This window comes from Podarcis muralis, chromosome Z (genome assembly GCF_964188315.1).
Source record: "Podarcis muralis chromosome Z, rPodMur119.hap1.1, whole genome shotgun sequence".
Classification (NCBI taxonomy): Eukaryota; Metazoa; Chordata; class Lepidosauria; order Squamata; family Lacertidae; genus Podarcis; species Podarcis muralis.
This window is the reverse complement of record NC_135673.1, coordinates 18,244,755-18,265,046: the sequence shown is the minus strand read 5'-3', so window position 1 is coordinate 18,265,046 and position 20,292 is coordinate 18,244,755. Positions and strand designations below refer to the sequence as shown.

The window sequence follows — 20,292 nt, the reverse complement described above, 5'->3', positions numbered from 1 at the left end:
GTACCACTTAGGTGGGTCATTAGGTGTGGATTAGTTAGCAACTAATCCACACCTAATGACCCACCTAAGTGGTACTCAGGATATCACTCAAGAAATCACTCAAGATATCCCTCAAGCAATTAAGGAACAAAAGAAGAAAAGGCACACTAGCTTGGGAACTTCCTCTCTGCCCAGAACACTGGAGGCTATACACCATACCTCCTCTACAGTATTTATAGGAACTCAAACACTGAGATCCTGCTCTGTTCCAGTAACAAGAAGCCGAAAGCACCAGCCTGAAGATGACGAGTGAGACCTCGTCGAAACGTCGCCTAGACACCCCAACTTTTACACGGGAAGATACCCGAGGACACCAAAACCTGCATATATATATATATATATATATATATATATATATATATATATGCACACACACACACACACACACGCATACACACAGACCCCTCCAGCCCATCTTCCTCTCCAGATTGATGGCCCCATTATCTCCTCCGCCTCTATGCATAGGAAAGGGAACTCTGCATGGGGGAAAGACCTGAGGGTGTGAATGCAAATCCAATTAAGCTGCATTGAAAGAGACAATTAATCTATTTTCCAATTAAGCAATAACACTGATGGGTGGGCATAAATCTGTGGAGTTGGGCACTTGGAGAATATGAGCTGCAGGAGCTTAGGGCAAGTTCATTATCGGAGTGACCTGCTTCAGATGCAAAGGTCAATGATCTGACAGATCCAGCACTGTCTGCTTGTGTCAAATGTGCCTTGTTTGCCAACTCGGGAAATCAAACCGAGAGCTAATGGGTGTCCACTGAGGACTACTAGGACTATTAGGGTGCTGATTTGCACCCCATTAATTGGATACGTTGGAAAATCCAATAGAGAGCTAATAGGGACCCAATGAAGTATAATGTAGTGTTTGCACCTGTTAATCAGTTGGGTGCCTCTGTTGCAGAGCAGATGGTGCCTAGTCCTCAATGCTCCCAACCCTGTATTTTTATACTGGGAAGATCTGCCAAAACAGATCCCTTCCCCCCATGCTGAGGAATGCAAGGGAAACCTCTGAGCTGCTTATTTCTAGGGCTTAAGATGTGAAAGCAAATACAATAGAGCAAGTCGGAAGAGTCACTTTTCAGAGGAAAAGGAGCAGAGAGATGAAGCATCCTTACTTGCTAACCTGCCTCTTCTCTTTTCACTCAACAGGGTAAGGAAGAGGCGAGAGCTAAAATGATGCAGCAGTTACTCTAGGAGTCTTTTGGAGCAAGATGATAGCTACATTGGACTGCAAGCAGACACCTCCAGATATGACTGGAAAACGCTTAGTGTCTGAAAACCCTGGAGAGCAGCTGCTACTCGGTGTAGACAATACCTACCTAGGTGGACCAAAAGATTCACTCATAAGAACATGAGAAGAGCCTGTTGGTTTAGGCCAAAGGGGGCCTATCTAGTGCAGCAACCTGTCCTTACTGTTGCAACCAGATGCCTCAATGCAAAGCCCCAAAGCAGGACCTGTGTGCAAAAGTATTCTCCAATTGTCCTTCACCATTATTTGGCATTGCAAGGTAGACTGGGCATGGAGATTCTGCTACCACAGTGCATAATTAAACCATATGCCTTTAAAAAGAGGATTAGACAAATTGATTGAGAAGGCTATCGATGGCTGCAGGCCTTGGTGGCTGTGCTCTACCTCCATGGTCAGAGGCAGGAATGCTTGTGAATACCAGTTGGTGGAAACTGCAAGAGGGGTGAGAGCTGTTTGCTGGTTTCCCATAATGGGCACCTGGCGAGCTATTGTGAAAACAGGATGCTGGACTAGATGGGACATTTGTCTGATCCAGGAAGCTCTTGTGTTATTATGCTCTTGATAGACCTCCATAAGGAGAGACCTGCTGGACCAGGCCAGTGGCCCATCTAGTCCAGATGCTTTATATTGAGCCATACCTCTGTTGCGTTTTGCACACTGATTGGCAACAGCCCTCTAGGATTTCAGGCAGGGAATATTACACAGCCCTACCTGGAGATGTTGCTGGGAATTGTACGTGGGACTTTCTTCATGCAAAGCGGATGCTCTACCGCTGATCTACAGCCTTACTTCTGAACCCCTTACCCAGTGCTTTATCCTTCAGAAATGATTTGTAATCCCCAGTGTTTGGGCTCCATCAGGGGAGTCTCTGAATGGGCCAGCTTTTCCTGCTGTGGCTTCCAAACATCAGAGGCGTTCCTGGATTTTGAACTTTAATCCATGCTGCAAAGGAGTAATCCCACCCTAATCAAGGCACGTGTGTGTGTGTTTCTGGCCAAAATGTCCGATTAAAGGAATTTTCAATTGTAAGCCTACTGGCAAGTCTACAGGTCGCTCCATCTCAGTGCAAAGTCGCCTCACCTGCTTTGCAACACTTAGGAAACTAATAAATGCATATCAAGTAGGAGATGGAGAGAAATTTGCATAGAAAGGCAGACTTCACCATTTGCATTTTCAAAGCAAAAAAACAAAACAAAACAAAACCATGTAGACCAAAACAAAGATCTGTTCCTGTGGCTGTAATTTGTTGCAAACTGATTTTAATCATGGATTACTTTAATGCGCTTCATGTGGGTCTTCCCTTGCGCTTGATCCAGAAGCCACAGTTGGTGTGGAATGCTACAGCATGGTTGCTGATAGGAGTGAGGCCTTGTTAGCATATAAAACCTGCTCAGAGACCTCCACAGGTTTCTGATCTGCTACTGGGCCAAATTCAAGGTGTTCCCATGAGTATATAAAGCCCTTAACAAATTGGGACCAGTTGACCTGTAAGATCGCCTCATCCTACCTGCGCCCACTATACCACTTCAGCTGGCAAAACTGGCACTGTTCCAGGTGCCACACGGTACCTGCTTCACATTTGTAAACTCAGTAAGTAGAGCATGAGACTCTTAATCCACTGGGTACCTGTCTGTTTATGGGCACAATTCAAATTTCTGGTTATGACCTATAAAGCCCCATACAGCTCAGGCCCAGGAGAAGCTAGACTGGAGAAGTTAGACTGGCTCACTCCTGATTCTCCTGCTGTCAAGTGAAGACTGTTTTACTCTGGTAGGCCATTGTGAACTGGCTACATTTTAAGAAAAGGGCTTTCAACAGTGCTGTGCTGTTTTTTATCTGTATTTTAATAGATTTGTTTTTATGTTGTTTTAATTTTGTTTAATTAACTTTTAATGATGGTCTTATAGATATGTTTTTAGTTTTTTGTATTTTATCTGTGAGTCCTGGCTGAGAAAAAAGGTGGGATACAAATAAATATAATAATTATAGGCTGTTCTTGTTTGTTCAGTAAAGTGAGGCCAGGACTTTTCTCTTTGTGCTGTTTTAAATGACTTTGCTAACAATGGCATTTTATGTTTTCATTTTGTGTGTGTTCACAGCAAAGAAAAGCTTTGGGGAAGAAAAGCACCTGCAGTCCTGGGCCATCTCTTGGCTCACCTTCTCTGAACTGTGCTACTACTGACTGTGTGCCATATGTGGATAAATGGGGGAGCAATGGTTTCTAAATATAGATACAGGGAGAGCTGCAATAGGATTTTTTATATATAAAAAATATTGCATCCATTTATCTTCCCAAGAATGCACCTGGGGGATTTAGTAATTAAACCATACCCATCCAGTTTCTATGGTGCTCATACAAACACCGGGTAGCATCTATCATCCAGGGAGCAAAGGGGAGGGGGAGGGGGCAAGGGAATGGAGCACATTACAAGGGGGGTGGGGAAGTCTCATTCTGCTTCACTCTGTGCACTGTTGACCTAGCTTTTCCTTTGCCCAGACAAGCCCTTTATCTGGCATGCGCCCCCAGTAAATCACAGCTTTACTTTTGTGGGCATATTAAAATTGTGACAGATATTTGATACACTTGGGCTGCGTATGCACTGTACATACGTCAAGCACATGGCTCCTCCCAAAGAATCCTGAGAGCTGTCATTTACCCCTAAAATATCCAGCTCTCCTAAAAAGGTAAAGGTACCCCTGCCCATACGGGCCAGTCTTGACAGACTCTAGGGTTGTGTGCCCATCTCACTTAAGAAGCCGGGGGCCAGCGCTGTCCGGAGACACTTCCGGGTCACGTGGCCAGCGTGACAAAGCTGCATCTGGCGAGCCCAGCGCAGCACATGGAAACGCCGTTTACCTTCCCGCCAGTAAGCGGTCCCTATTTATCTACTTGCACCCGGGGGTGCTTTCGAACTGCTAGGTTGGCAGGTGATCCAGCTCTCTTAACAAGCCACAATTCCCAGGAGTCTCATATCCAAAGAAACCCCAGACCTGGGAAACCCATGCCCCTGGGATCTTGCACCACTTGGCAACTGTGGGTGGCATAGAACAATATTCAGAAGCATTGTTGTCTCTGACTGTGGAAGCAGAGCCAAGTCATTGTTGCTAGTAGTCACTGATAGCCTTATCAGCCTCCATGAATTTGTCTAATCCTCTTTTAAGAACAACTTAGCCATTGGCAACCATCATTTCCTCCTATGGGAGTAAGTTCCCTATTTCCACCTGTTTGGCATGCAGAAGGTCCTGGGTTCAGTCCCCTAAATGGCCTCGGCCTAGTATACCCGAAGGAGCGTCTCCACCCCCATTGTTCTGCCCAGACGCTGAGGTCCAGTGCCAAGGGCCTTCTGGCGGTTCCCTCACTGCGAGAAGCAAAGCTACAGGGAACCAGGCAGAGGGCCTTCTCGGTAGTGGCACCCGCCCTGAGGAACACCCTCCCATCAGATGTCAAAGAGATAAACGACTTCCTGACATTTAGAAGACATCTGAAGGCAGCCCTGTTCAGGGAAGTTTTTAATGTGTGACATTTTGATATATTTTTAATCTTTGTTGGAAGCCACCCAGAGTGGCTTGGGAAACCCAGCCAGATGGGCGGGATACAAATAATAAATTATTATTAGTATCTCTCCAGGTAGTCCTGGGAGAGACCCCCCTGGGTCTTGAAACCCTTGGGGTCTGCTGCTAGTCTGCAGGTTCAACACTGAGCTAGGTGGACTGTCTGGAAAAACAGTTCCACATCTGTCAGATAGAGGCACGGTGTGGGTGCTTTGGGACCAGAGTCTGCAGCTTTCTCCTTCCTTCCTCACTCTCTGCACCCACACCCACACACCAAGTAGTTTGTGCTGTGGTGAGGCTATGTGTGCGCGTTTCACTGATCCACTTTGATATCCCCCCCCCCCACAACCCGAGAAGCAACACACGGATATTTATCTGGATAAATAAATATATAAAATCCCCACACCTCTTTACCAATGATCCCAAAAAATCTGCATTGGGAAGCAATTAAAGGCTGTTGCCATGGTGATCTTGACTGCTGTTGGATTGCCCCATCAGCATCCAGCTGGTTTGGAAAGTGGGTCACTTTCTGCAGCCACGCTGTGCTGCTCTCCCTGATGCTGCAACAGGGACCAGCCTACCTTTAGGTGTGAAGTTGCCACATAGGGTGTCCATGGAAGCTCAACACCACTGTGCCCTGGAGGAAAAGGACTCTGTGTGGTTCTGTCAGTCCTTGTGGGGAAAGGCAGTAGCTCAGCATTACAGCATCTGTCTTACAAGGAGAAGGTCCCAGGTTCAATCCCCAGTGTCAGCAAGTAGGCGCTGGGAGGAAATCCTGCCTGAAACCCCAGACAGCGATTGCTGCCAATGATTGTAGACAATACTTTCCTTATTTTCCAAAATTTTTATTATTATTATTAAAAATCAAATAGAAGATCTACAACGGTTCTAAGCGAATATTCAATAGCTTTTCACCAAAGATTAACTAATCTAAATAAAAACGCAAACCAAAAGAAGGAAAAGGGAAAAAAGAAGAAGGAAGAAAGAGAAAAACGAAAATGAAAAGGGGGAAGGGAAGAGGAGGAGACCTTACGTTTCTTCATCTGTCATCTATATACAAAAAAATTATTCAGAACATCCACTCCAAGATAACACCCAACAATTCCTCTATTTATAAGACAATATTTTGATCCTCAAACGCAGATTTAAGCTTGTTTTCTTTTTCATGCAAAAATTTTGCACGCGTTTCCAATCTTTAGTAAATATTGACAATTATTTTTCTGTGATAAAGCACATAATCTCAGCTAAGTCCTATGATTTCAATAACTGTTCCTTCATCGTAGGTAATTTCCATTTTCGTACATATAAAAGTTTCACCACTGTGATCATGTATTGAAATAATGTTCAATTTTATATCCATTATTCCTAGCAAGCTTCATTTTAATGTTACACTTTAAAATATTCTGCATCAATGTAGTAGTAGTGGTGGTAATGATGATGAAGATGATAATGATGATGAAGATGATGATGATAATAATAATAATAATACTTATACCCCACCATGTGACTGGGTTGCCCCAGCCACTCTGCGCAGGTTCCAACATAATATAGAAACACAGTGAGACCTCAAACATTAAAAACTTCCTGATACAGGGCTGTCTTCAGATGCCTTTGGAAAATCATGTAATTGTTTATTTCTTTGACATCTGACAGGAGGGTGTTCCGCAGGGTGGGCGCCACCACTGAGAAGGCCCTCTACCTGGTTTCCTGTAACTTCAATTCTTGCAGTGAGGGAACCGCCAGAAGGCCCTTGGAGCTGGACCTCATGTATATATTTGTATCCAATATTTCTTAGCTTTTTTACAAGTCCACCAATATACTGAGCTAGATGGACCAAGGGTCTGGCTCAGTATAAGAACCCTTAATATGTTCCTATGCCAACAGGACATAATCTGACTTTCCCTAAGTATTGCTGTGGCTTCTGCAGGGCCAAATTTAACTGTCTTCCTTCCGGAATATTGGAAGGGCTCCACCTTCAACTATCTAAAGGGCTGACATGCAAGATGGAGCAAGCTTGCCTTCTGCTGCTCTAGAAGGCAGGTTTTGAACCAATGGGGTCAAAATGCAAGAAAGGAGATTCCAACTAAATCTTAGGAATGACTTTCTGACAGTAGGAACCATTCAACAGTGGAACAGACTCATTGTCCAGGTGGTAGACTCCCCTTCACTGGATGTTTTCAAGCAGAGGTTGGAGGGCTGCCCTGCCAGGAGGACCATGATTCCTGCATTGCAGGGCATTGGACTTGTTGACCCTCGGGGGCCCCTTACAGCGCTACTATTCTATTATTCTATCTACCATCTGCTACAGCATGCTAAAAAAATAGGCTTATGCAGCCTCAGACCTGCAATTTGCCTAGCGGCTGCTTCCCCCTTCCCGTCTTTGGAAGCCCCAGCTCCATGGATATCTCCCAACCGTAGCAAGAAAAACAAGGTCATAATCACCTTATTGATTCTGTCTCCAGCTGAAGGAATCTAATCCTCTGTGTGTGCGCGTTTGTGTGTCATTCAGAGCAGAGCTAGCAATCCAGTCTTTAACTCTAGCAGCTAGGGGATTCTCTATCGCTCGGTGGAAGGCTTATGTTGTTACAACACGTCAATCAGTCTCGAGAACGCGTGCATTAAGTAGATGGCCTTCTTGTCATTTCTCCCCCCACCCTCCTCAGCTGATTATCTGAAAAGAGAGCAATTTCCTTTTCAATTCCTCCTGCTGCAGGAGGACCATATGGCCCTGGAATCCAAATCCTGCTTTGCCCAGGATGAATCTCTCTCTCTCTCCCTGTGGAGAGCCGAGGACCATTTCAAGCAAAAGGGAGAGACTTAGTGAAGCTGGTTCGTGGCAAGGCTGGAGATGGTATTTGTATTTATAGATGACTTAATATCTGCTCCTCCTTGTCACCCAAGGAGGGTGATGGGTCTGAGGTTCCATAGAAACACAGGAAACTGCATAATATTGAGAGTCAGCAACTAGTCAATCCAACCCAGTGTTCTCCTGAAGAGTCACTAGCCAGCAGCCTCTCCCGTCGAAATGAAGACATCAGTCTGAGTCTGTGTCTGAGTCTGGAGCTTCCACATCATGAAGTTTATTTAAACTTAGTGCATTCATTATACATTATTATTCTTTTTCTTATTTACAAGCCTCATTTTCCCTGGACTGGGACTCAAGGTGGCTTAGAAATAAAAATGCAAAACACAGATAAAATATAAAAAAGCCACAATCATAGAAAAGACAATTATTTAAAAACTAATGAGGTTAAAACAATACAAAAGCAAATCTATTAAAATTACAGCGAAAAAACAATAAAAAGTCATTTCCTTAAATATAGACTTCCCAAACGTTGTTGTTGTTTAGTCGTGTCCGGCTCTTCGTGACCCCATGGACCAGAGCACGCCAGCAGAAGGACAACAAGGATCCTTTCTATCACAGCTCAGTGATGTTTTCAATCCTAAAAAGGTTTAGTCCTGGAGGAGACTTTCCCAGCTGTGCCTGAACCTTTCATGCTTCAACCTGGGACCTTCTGCATGTAGAGCAGATTCCCTACCCACTGAGCTATGGCCTATCCTTTCAAAAAGAGGAAGTAGAATTCTAGTCCTCGTGCCTTTTGATCTCTTAAAATGACGACACTTTTGAACGGTGGAGAGACATCAGCCGCTTTCCTGATCCTAGTCAATAGGCAAAGAACGTGACGGTGCTTGTGGTTTAAACTGGGTTGAAGATTTTGTGCACAATGTTGGTTTGGGAGGCTGTGGTGTCATTAGGATATATGGTTTTATTTACAAATCTATATAACCTGAAGGGACGCAGGTGGCACTAGGGGCGTGGGTGGTGCTGTGGGTTAAACCACAGAGCCTAGGACTTGCCGATCAGAAGGTCGGCGGTTCAAATCCCCGCATCGGGGTGAGTTCCCGTTGCTCAGTCCCTGCTCCTGCCAACCTAGCAGTTCGAAAGCACGTCAAAGTGCAAGTAGATAAATAGGTACCGCTCCGGCGGGAAGGTAAACGGCGTTTCTGTGTGCTGCTCTGGTTTGCCAGAAGCAGCTCTGTCATGCTGGCCACATGACCCAGAAGTTGTATGCCAGCTCCCCCAGCCAATAAAGCGAGATGAGCGCAGCAACCCCAGAGTCGGTCACGATTGGACCTAATGGTCAGGAGTCCCTTTACCTTTATACAACCTGAGCATAAGCCTGAGGGGTTCACAGCATTAACACTCTGACAGATCTTGCTTCTTCATTAGTTGCAGCTTTGGATGCAGCGCAGAACAAGCAGGTCTCTGTGTCTCCAGCTTCCAGGCTGCTTCCAGCTCAACTCTCACACTCCACTCAGGCTCTTGATTTCTCCTAGGAGCTAAGTGAGAAGGGGTGGAGGAAAGCCCACCACCCCTTAACCTGGAGGGCCCCATCACTTAGTTGTGGATCTTGCGACCTGGGCCATTCTTTGAGGATGCCGATGAGGATACTCAAGTGGCCAGCTAAGGTCATTGCCCTACAAAGAAGCTTGCCTGACTATCTCAGCAATACAATCCTCTATTAAATTCTAATCCTCACTGGGTACAGGACCCCAAGAGCTGGAAGGGACTCAGGGCATTTTCCAGACTGACCCCTGATACTCACAGCATCAATTGTTGTCTAGTATATAATGCACCAAGAAAACAATACTTGAGACAAAGTTTAAGGAGAGATGAGAAGACGTCAGGCTATGAATCTTTCATTTGGGTACACATGAGAACTATCCAACAGTGGAGACAGCACATTTTTCATCTTCAGCAACTGATGGGAGGACTCCTAGGAGGGGATGCTACATCTTCCTAGGGAGTGTCTAGATCTTGTTTTATGCTTTTAGGTTTTGAGAGATTTTGTTCAGATTTGTATCATCTGGACACATGGTCAACAGACCCTGGACACCTTCCACCAGAAATTCAATGATTTTCACCCCACAATCAACCTAACAATGAATCAATCTATGCAAGAAATACATTTTTTGGACACTACTATAAAAATACAGGATGGGCGCATAGACACCACCTTATACCGTAAACCAACTGACCGACAAACATATCTACATGCCTCTAGCTACCATCCCAAACATACCAAACAGTCCATTGTATATAGCCAGGCACTACGTTACAGCCGTATCTGTTCCAATTCTACAGACAGAGACTCTCACCTAAGAGATCTACAGCAAACCTTTTTAGAACTAAAATACCCAGCAGATGAAGTTAGACAACAGATCAACAGAGCCAGACTGATACCCAGAGAGAACTTGCTGCAAGACAGACCCAAAAAAGAAAATAACAGAACACCTCTAGTCATCACATACAGCTCCCAAGTTAAAACAGTACAACGCATCATCAGAGATCTACAACCTCTCCTGGACAATGACAGTTCTCTTTCTCAAGCTCTGGGAGGAAGACCTTTCATTGCCTACAGACAGCCACCCAATCTTAAACAACTCCTAACGCACAATAATACTACAACCAGACTTAACACGGACACTGGCACCAGAGCCTGCAATAAACCCAGATGCCAACTTTGCTGCCACATACACCCGGACAACACCATTACTGGCCCCAACAACATCACACATACCATCTCGGGACTATTTAATTGCTCATCGTCTAACATTGTGTATGCCATCAAATGCCAACAGTGTCCTTCAGCTCTCTATATTGGACAAACAGGCCAAACCTTACGCCAAAGAATAAACGGACATAAATCTGACATCAAGAATCACAAGACAGAGAAACCAGTAGGAGAACACTTCAATCTCCCAGGACATTCTATACAAGATCTCAAAGTAGCTGTTTTACTACAAAGGAATTTCAGAAATAGACTGGAAAGAGAAGCTGCTGAATTGGAACTCATTACCAAACTTAAAACCACGGAGAGACCTGGCCTGAACAAAGACATTGGATTCTTATCTCATTATACAGTACATAACAAAGCCATTTTTCACCTTCTCACCCCTTGCTTTTTCCTGTAAGACCTACTGCAGTCGTTAAGAGTCGTCAACAGGCTCATCACAGCTATCTGCCAATCACCCATTCCCACCACCCCTCTGAGTAATACCCCTCCCCACCTTCTCACTATATAGAAGGATCTGGCAACTTCTGTTTCAGTGTATCTGAAGAAGTGTGCATGCACACAAAAGCTCATACCAAGAACTAACTTAGTTGGTCTTTAAGGTGCTACTGGAAGGAATTTTTTTGTTCAGATTTGTATACATTCATTTTATTCCATTCCATTTTATTCCATTTCAATAATTGTTAAATGAGTCTTTCCTTTTTAAAGGGGCATCTTGTGATTTGCCAGGGAAACTTAACATTGAGCCAGGGTGGTATACTGTTTAGAGTGGTGGACTAGCACCTAGGGGACCAGGGTTCGAATCCCCATTTGCCCTGCCTCTCAGCCTGACCTACCTCACAGGATTGTTGTGGGGATTAAATGTGGAGGGAGAGAACCATGTACACCACTTTGAACTCCTTGGGGGGGGGGGAGGTGGGATATAAACTGAATAAATAAAACAAAATTTGTTCATTCTGCAGTTGACCTGGGTCTCAGTTAACTTCTCTTAATAGGTCAGGGCATCTGACTGTTAACCAGAAGGCTGGTTGTTCAAGCCCACCCAGGGATGGCTGTGGGCAGGATTCCTGCATTGCAGAGGGTTGGACTAGATGACCATTAGGGTCACTCCCAACTCTATGATTCTATGATGACTAGATACAAATAAGATAGAAATCTAAAAGGTCAGCCAGGTAGAAATTTCAGGATCCCGCTTGCAAATTGTGACTCTCCCAAACCTCACAAATTTATCTTGATCCTTGGTTGACATCAGGTGCATGGCACGACTGGAGAGTCTGACGACAGGCAGTTACACAGTCTTGCCACAATCGTTGCTGATCGTCCAGTGCCATGCACTTAGTTTCATACAACTGACTGTGGTTTTCCAGGCCACCTAGAAAGAATGATTTGAAGTCAAGCAGCAGATGCCAGAGGGCTGAAATGTTTCCAAGTCAAGAGAACAGCTGGCAGGCTGAAAGGGAATTCTGTGTGTACTCTCATTATGATAATGCAGTAATGACTGCTGGTAATTAAAGATCTGTCAGCTCTCCCAGTGGAACAAACCTCTGCTTTTCTGAAAAGTAATATGCTGTGGATGCTCCCAACAGCTACCAAATTCAGTTAACTTGCACACCAGAGGGGCCACAGGGAACGGATGGTATGCTTTGGCTGTTTGAAGAGCTCCCATAGTTTGGGGCAGCATTGAAGGTGAGGCACGAAGGCTCTGCAAAGCCAGTGATGTTCATCAGCCATCTCTTAGGTTGTGTGTGTTGGGACTTGTGGAAGTCAGTTGGTCATTCACCACACCCCAACCAGTGTGATGTTATCAGCAGAGTATGTGGAGCCCCAGCAGAGTCTTCAGAGATTTCCTGTTCCCAGCAGAAGATCCTCTTCCAGAGTCTCCAATTAAGAGGAAAACTCCTCTCCCACACAGTTCAAAGTAACCAAGTGTTTATTGTCTCCAGATGCAAGACAAAGCTAAACACTGCTATCTACTATGTGCAATCCTTATGGCCTTTGAGGTAAAGATACATATGTACGGAGAGATCCATTAACACTATCATCATGCTAGCTAACTACGAAAAATGCACAGTCTCTTCCCCTGACTCTCACAGATTCAGAGTCAGACCCTGCCAGCAAAACAGGGCAGGACACGAACATGCAACAGGACTAGACATAATGAAAGCAATGCCCTGGAGACTATGATACCCGTCTCTACACATAGGCATACGGCCTGGACCAATGGGAGGGTGAATGGCTCAGAAAGGAACGCAGTTGACCTGGCTGGTGTTGCTATGGTAACCCAGTGCGCCTGACACCCTTATCTCAAAACTCCTCAAGACATGAGCCCAAGCACTGTGTAATTTAACCCATGGTTCACATTACACCAAAAGTGTGAATTGTTTGAAGCAAACTAATAAGGTTTGTATAGCCTGTGTGAGGGCCTCCCCCCACCCTCACCCAGGCTTGTTGTGTTTCCTGCATGTCAGGGGGTTGAACTGGATGACCTCTGGGATCCCTTCTAACAGTTGTGGGCATCTATCTGTTTTGAGAGACAATGGAGTGTGCCTTTGGGGGTGAAGTCAAACTGCTGGGTTAGCAGTGCAGTGTGTATGGAAGTCCTGGGGTGCCCAGACAACACGACACCCCTCTTGGCCTTGCTGATGTAGTCCAAAGGAAACTAAAGCAATGCATTTGGCACCAACTTGGCTGGTGGAGTTTCCCAAAGGAGACGTACAAGGCGTCACCCAACCGCCTTAGGGACCCATTCTAGATTTGTGTAGATTTACTCCATAAGCCTTTTCTTTTCCCAAATATATCCCACAAGGCAATAAAGGTTTAGGAACAGAGTTTTCCTTCTCCAAGAAGGGCTACCTTCTCAGATTGACAAGCCCTGGCTGCAGAAACTGCCTTCTTGACCATTGGCCCACAAGTGGTATCATCCGCTCAGTCTACCAGAGCCTGGTCTTCATATGCAGGCAAAATCCCTAACTGACTGAGGGTTTGAGACCCACCTTCAGCTGTTTTAGCCAGCCAGTCAAAGCCATTTCCCGGGATGTGGCCGCTGTCACTTGCAGACAGCTTCTAGTAGACACAGGTGAGAGTGGGGAACAAAGGTGTATGAAGTACCCTAGAAGCAAGATGTGTGTCCCCCATCAGAGGTACTGTCCCTCTTCTAACATACACCCCATACAACCCTGACTCTACAGTTCTATGGTGCTATGAATTTAAACACCACACCTTAAATCACTTTTTAAGATATGAAACCTTCATTTATTAATCCAAATGACATCATTGGCATTTACAACATTCATTGCATAAACTTGGACATACAAAGTTTTTGTTTTTTTACCACCTCTGGTTAATAACAGACATAACATTGTACAAGATATTGGCTGGATACATGTTCAAACAAATATTTGGGTACAACAACTTGTCCATAATACATACCTTTTTATATATTTTTTTCATTTTTTTTATTCGTGTATTTATATCTACTTAAAGAGACACAGATCCATTAGCTACTTTGGGTCCCAGGACAATGAATCTAAAGGTGACATAAAACACAGAGGGGGGAGATGTTTGTTTGTTTTTTGAAAAAAAGAAGAAGCAGAGAGTGAAATACTCGAGAGTAGGCGCCATGGGAGACAATATCTACCTGCAACATTCCTTCTAAAAGTAAAATCAAAAAATTAAAATTGAGAAGCCCATTGATGTGAGTCAACTTCAACACCTCATCATAGCTGACTGTGATGGAAGGAACTGTCCATGCAATGCACCAAAAAATAAGAGAGCAATTGAAGAATCAGGTGTCCCCCCTTCCCCCCCCCACATCCCCATGATAAAGTTTTCCCCCCAACAGTCATCGCCTTTTACTTTGTACTTTATAACTACAACTTTGCTATCAGAACAGTAGGGAAAGAGAACAGACAGACCACCTGCCCTTGAAAAATAAGACACCCAAGAACAGAAAATTAATTTGTCAAGTGCAGTTCCAGCTGCAAATAAGTTGGTTTCATTCCCACCCCTCCCAAAGGTCTATAACACGAGTTAGATGTTTGATTGAAAATTCGGAGAGGTATGAGCACAGATCTCTTGCAGGTTTAAATACCGGATACTCCCACATTGACATTTTGGCAGCTGTTTTCCTTTTTCATTATATCTCTTTTTTCTTTTAAAATATATTTCCATAGTATGTATCCCTTCCAGGTTTGTTTGTTTTTTGTTAAATGGTTCAGTTCCTTTCCCGACGAAAAAAAGTGGACTACAATTCGTCTGATCGGACCACGTGGAAGAGGGTGACGTTGTAAAGGATTTGATGACCGTTGTTCCACGCATAGAGAGCTCTGTCCTTGGGGTTGTAGTCCAACATGGAAATGTGGGAGTATTTGTTTAGGAAGGGGATATCGATGTATTCGTAAGTGGAAGTGTTGGTCTGATAGGCGTAGGTCACTTTCGTACCCCCCGAGTAACCATTGGTGACGTATAATGTGCCACAAATGATGAACCCTTCTCCAGCGCTGCGTTTGGGGTAACTGGTGTTCCAAGTCTGGATGCTCTGCAAAGTGTTGGGGTCCAGCTTGCTGATGACAATGTTCCCCGCATTCTGGTTGGTGGCATAGACGGCCCACAGGCCATTCTCATCCACCATGAGGTCAATGTCCGAGTGGCCACCCCAGGCATAGTGGTAGACATTGTTATAGCCGGCATAGTCCAGGCTACGAGTCTTAAGGATGGTCTCCGTTTTCAAGTCAAATTTGATTATGATGTGGCTTTGGTATTTGTTGAAAAAGATGGAGCCATTATAGACCACTTGTCCTGTCCCAGACCATGGGTGAGGGAGGCGGTGGGAGGTGAAGTTGTCTGTGTTAATGAAATCGGACATGGATTTGTACTCCCGGACAAAGCGATTGTTGTGATAGCTGTCCATATACCAGACCTACAGAAAATGCATACAGATATCAGCATTAGGAAGAAGGAAGAAAAGATGTTTGAGAAACATTCTGTATAGATACTAGGTTGTGTCCAAAGTTAGTCCTACTCAGAGTAGATCCATCACCCTCTTTACCCAGGCTTTTGACACTTGACGTGCATGCTTTTAGGAGCTACCTTATAAACAGTGGTACCTCGGGTTACATACGCTTCAGGATACAGACTCCGCTAACCCAGAAATAGTGCTTCAGGTTAAGAACTTTGCTTCAGGATGAGAACAGAAATCGTGCTCCGGCAGCGCGGCGGCAGCAGGAGGCCCCATTAGCTAAAGTGTTGCTTCAGGTTAAGAACAGTTTCAGGTTAAGAACGGACCTCCGGAACGAATTAAGTACTTAACCCGAGGTACCACGGTATGTGTTTGTCAGTTGTTTTAAATTGTGGTTTTTTATTGTGTTTTAATGCCTGGGACCTTAGGGTGTAGGACAAACAGCAGCAGCAACAACAATTTTAAAAAATAGGTTGCAGCATTTTGGTCTAGAGAAACTGTAAGATGATAGACGTTTATAAAATTATGCACAGCATGTAGAAAGTGAAGAGAGATTTCTCTCTCTCCCTCTCTCATAAGGTTAGAACTCATGGACATTCCAAGAAGATGAATATTGCAACATCCAAGACAGATAAAACGAAGGGCTTCTTCATGCAGAGCATAGTTAAACTATGGAACTCACTTCCACAGGAGGAAGTAATGGCTACCAATCTAGATGGCTTTAAAAGAGGAGCCAAATTCATAGAGAAGGCTACCAATGACTGCCAGCTACGATGGCTGTGCTCTGCCCCTACAGTCAGAAGCAGGAATGCTCCTGAATGCTAGTTGTTGGAAACTGCAGGAGGGGAGAGAGCTCTTGGGCTCAGGTCCTGCTTACTGGTTTCCCATAATGGACATCTGGTTGGCCAATGTGAGAACAGGATGCTGGACTAGATGGGGCTTTAGCTTCATCTAGCAGACTCTTCTTATGTTGCTGGAGTTGACCCGCTTAGGTATACTAATTTAAATTGGTCTACTCTGAGTAGTTGTATGCAACACTCTGCTTTGCTGCCTGTTGTAAGTAGCACCAAGAATGAACTGGGAACTAATTCAACCTTGTGCTTCAATGTTAATCAACAGCTTGTGGGTTCAGTTGGGTAATTGGGGTCTCCACAATACCATTACAGATGGAATATATTCCTACGGAGTCAGTTCATACATTTAACTGCATGTCCTGTGGAGCAATATAGTAATTAAATACCCTGAAATCAAGTGATGACTTTAAAAAGCCCCATTTCTATTACATACTAAAGAGCATGAGACACTCTCTGCAGCATCCCATCTAAGGAGCATAGGAATATATGGGACAAGGCAGTTCCTTATTGAACGTGGCCCCGAGCTGCGAAAAAAATGGACACATTTTGAGAAACAATGAAAAGTTGTGTGTGTGTGTGTGTGTGTGTGTGTGTGTGTGTGTGTTTTCATGAAAGCATAATTCTGTGAATGGGAACTGTCAAATATCCCTTGTCATTCTGTCCATGGTTTAGTATGGGATCAAAGGAAGAAGCTCAGGATCATGTTACAGGTGCAGTGAGGTTCATCATCTTACCTTGCTCTCACCCTCTGGAGCTAGTGGGTCTGTCATCCATGAGCCAAACCTGGATCCAGATGTCTTGACTGTGATTGGGTCACTTATTGCTGTCAGTTTCCCACAGGCTGCAGAAAGGTTGAACACAATGGGAGTGAGCAAACTATGTGATTTTTTTTAATGGTGCCTTGTCTAAATCAGACATTCTCTTGGGAATTTTTTGTTTTTTGGGGGGTGGAGGGATGGCTTTCCATTTCATAAGCCACCCAGTCAGGTCCTTGGCTGGAGGACTATCACTGAATGTGAACAGGAAAGCCCCTGTAAACATTAGCAGACCATGTGCAGAATTCTTATACAGGTATACACTTGGGATTGAGTACCATTTGCTGAGAATTGCAGGAGGGGAGAATTGTTATTGTGCTCAGTCTTGCTTGGGGCTTCCCATAATGATCATCTGTTGGCCACTGTGAGAATAGGAGGTTGGACTAGATGGGTCCCCAGCAATGCTCTCCATGTGGAGGTCAACTGTGAGAGCAGAACCTCCATGCCCAAGGGGAGTCTAGCTCTGAATGCCAGTTGCTGGGAAATCACAAGTGGGGAGAGTGTGCTCAGGTCCTGCTTATGGATTTCACATTGACGCCTCTGCTTGGCCACTGTGAGAACAGGGTGCTGGGCTAGCTGGGCCATTGGCCTCATCCAGCTGGGCTCTTCTTAGCTTCTTCTGTTCTATCCATCTGCAAGGAAATTCCCTCTTTTCAAAAACTGAGTTTACAAAGAAAGTGCTCCTCTTTCAAGAGGGAACACAGGGCATTGCCTTTAACTGAGCCAAACCACAGGTTCATCTAGATAAGCATTGTTAGCACTGACTGGCAGCAGCTGTCCAGGGGTTCAGGACTTTCCCAGTTGTTACCTGGAGATGACCTTACCAAAGTGAGTGAAGGAGACACAGGATGTTAGGATTCCAGTGCACTTTGCACCCAGATAGGCATGTAGCCCCTTGCATTGCAATGAGTTTGACTAGGTGGCCCTTTGGGAACCTTCCAACTCAACCATCCTATGATCCTATCACCATCCAGGGTGTTTGTGATGCCACGGAACACTCATAAACTGCTCAGGTGAAAACAAAAACAAAAAGATTGGCTTTGTGAGACACAGCAGGGAGTCCCTTCTTGGATCATCCAGTGATCATCCACACAGGTCAGATAGCCATCTGTTGGGGATTCTTTGGCTGTGACTCCTGCATTGCAGGGGATTGGACTAGACCCCTGGGGTTCCAACACTCCAATTCTAGGATTCTTTCTGGGTAGCAAAATGTAACCTTGAGTCAGCTGTGAAAGTGCTAAACAATGGGCAGCAGTGGAGATCTGAACAGCACATTCCAAACAGCAGCTGACATCATCATCACGGTGCATTAGAGCGGTTACAGTGCCTATGACTCCCTCCTCCTTCTCTAATTAATGGTAATTAAATTGAGAATTGTCAGCCACATCCAGTGGCCTCCTTCTCTTAACAAACAGCAGCCTTATTAAGAAAACTGCCTCCTGGCACTCCTAAGAAAGGAAATTGTTCTGAAAACAGCTGGGATGCTAATGGTTCAAAGGAGCAAAGAAAGGAAATTGACCAGAATCAGGACTTTTGATGATGGAGCAGAGATAACTCTTTCATGTTTTCACTCTTGCTTACAAAACCACTGATTTGTTGGATGACTGGTATTTGCCAGCTGCTATTGAGCCAAAAATTATAGTGCTTCTCAGTCATCTAAGCTGGCATTTTTGATCACTGGCATGCCACTGTATTAACTGAGAGTTCCTTGCTTGATGTTTTCAATGCTGTTAGGACTGCCTATGCCATGTTCACATCAGCACTATGATGCCACTTTAAACAATCATGACTTCCTCCAAAGAATTCTGGGCACTATAGTTTGTTAAGGGTGTTGGGAGATGTCCGAAGACCCCTCTTCCTCTCTCATGGATTTAGATGGATCAATTCTCTGATGGAAACTGATGGACTCAGTTTAAGCCAGTTCAGGAGATGGGCTTTTTTTTTTTTTTTACATGTTTCACATGCAAAAAGTCCTAGGATCAGTTCCAAGTATGTCCAAATAGGGCAGGCGTGGCCAAACCTGGCCCTCCAGCTGTTTTGGGACTACAATTCCCATCATCCCTGACCACTGGTCTTGTTAGCTAGGGATGATGGGAGTTGTAGTCCCCAAACAGCTGGAGGGCCAAGTTTGGCCATGCCTGAAATAGGGCTTTCCTGCTGTCAGTTGCAAGGTCCATGGTCCTGACACGTGTGTTCCACATGTACTCTACCCTGCACCTTTGTCTCTGTCCAAGGTTCTGGCCCTCTCCAGCAAGAATCTGGTACAAGATAGCCTTCCATGGGCCTTCCTTCCTGCATTCTTTTCTGGGACCCTAACTGTTACTGGAAACACAGAAATAAGACACAAACCCCTAGCCAGTTCCATAAATTTATGTGTACCTCGCACTCAAAACAGGGGGCACAAAGTACACCTTGGAACATAATTAGGAATGGAATTGAAAATAAAACTCCTAATTGAAGCATAATGCTGTTATACAGTTCTATGGTGTGGCCACATTTGGAGTACTGTGTTCAGTTTTTGTCCCCTCATCTCAGACAGGATGTTGGAAAAGGACCACCAAAATGATCAAGGGGATAGAGTGACTCTCTTAGGAGGAAAGGCTGCAGCATTTTGGACTTTATAGTTTAGAGAAGAGGCAAGTAAGAAGTGATATGATAGGAGCTTCTAAAATGATGCATGGCATGGAGAAAGTGGATAGAGACTCGGGGCAGATAAAAGGATGTGCTCCTTCATACAGCATATTCATGTGAAGGATGTGCTCCTTCATACAGCATATCACACCTGCAGGAGGGAGTGATGGTCATTGATTTGAATAGCTTTAAAAGAGGACTGGGCAAATTCATTGAGCAGAGGCCCATTGCTGGCTACCAGCCATGATGGCTGTGCTCTGCCTCTACAGCTGGAGAGAGGAATGTTTCTAAAAACCAGTTGGAAACCCCAGGAAGTGAGGGGGCTCTTTTGCTCAGATCGTGATTGAGTTTCCCATTGGGGCATTTGGTTGGCCACTGTGAGAATGGGATGTTGGACTAGTTGGGCCATTGGCCTGATCCAGCAGGCTTGTCCTTATGTTCTTATGTAAACTTCATTTACTAGCATTCACACATATATGAACCAAGCATCCATTTACTGGCTTCACCAAATGATAATGTGCAATCATTTTCAGTGTGGAAAGAGGTGGCTGGGGAAACAACCACTCTCCAAAACTTTGCTCACAGTTCCTGTGACTGTATCCTACCTCCA

The 20,292-nt window shown here is 44.7% G+C and overlaps 1 protein-coding gene across 2 annotated transcripts in view; it reads right to left on the bottom strand.

The window, feature by feature from the left end:
• Positions 1–13,650: 13,650 nt before the first annotated feature.
• The window catches only part of OLFM1 (olfactomedin 1), a 50,003-nt gene continuing 43,361 nt past the window's right edge, over positions 13,651–20,292 (bottom strand). For both annotated transcript variants that reach the window (XM_028714817.2, XM_028714816.2), the window contains exons 5-6: positions 16,971–17,077; positions 13,651–15,343 (exon numbers count right to left, since the gene is read on the bottom strand). In XM_028714817.2, coding sequence (XP_028570650.1) covers positions 14,669–15,343; positions 16,971–17,077 — 782 coding nt within the window. In that variant the 3' untranslated portion in view covers positions 13,651–14,668. The remainder of the gene's footprint in view (positions 15,344–16,970; positions 17,078–20,292) is intronic.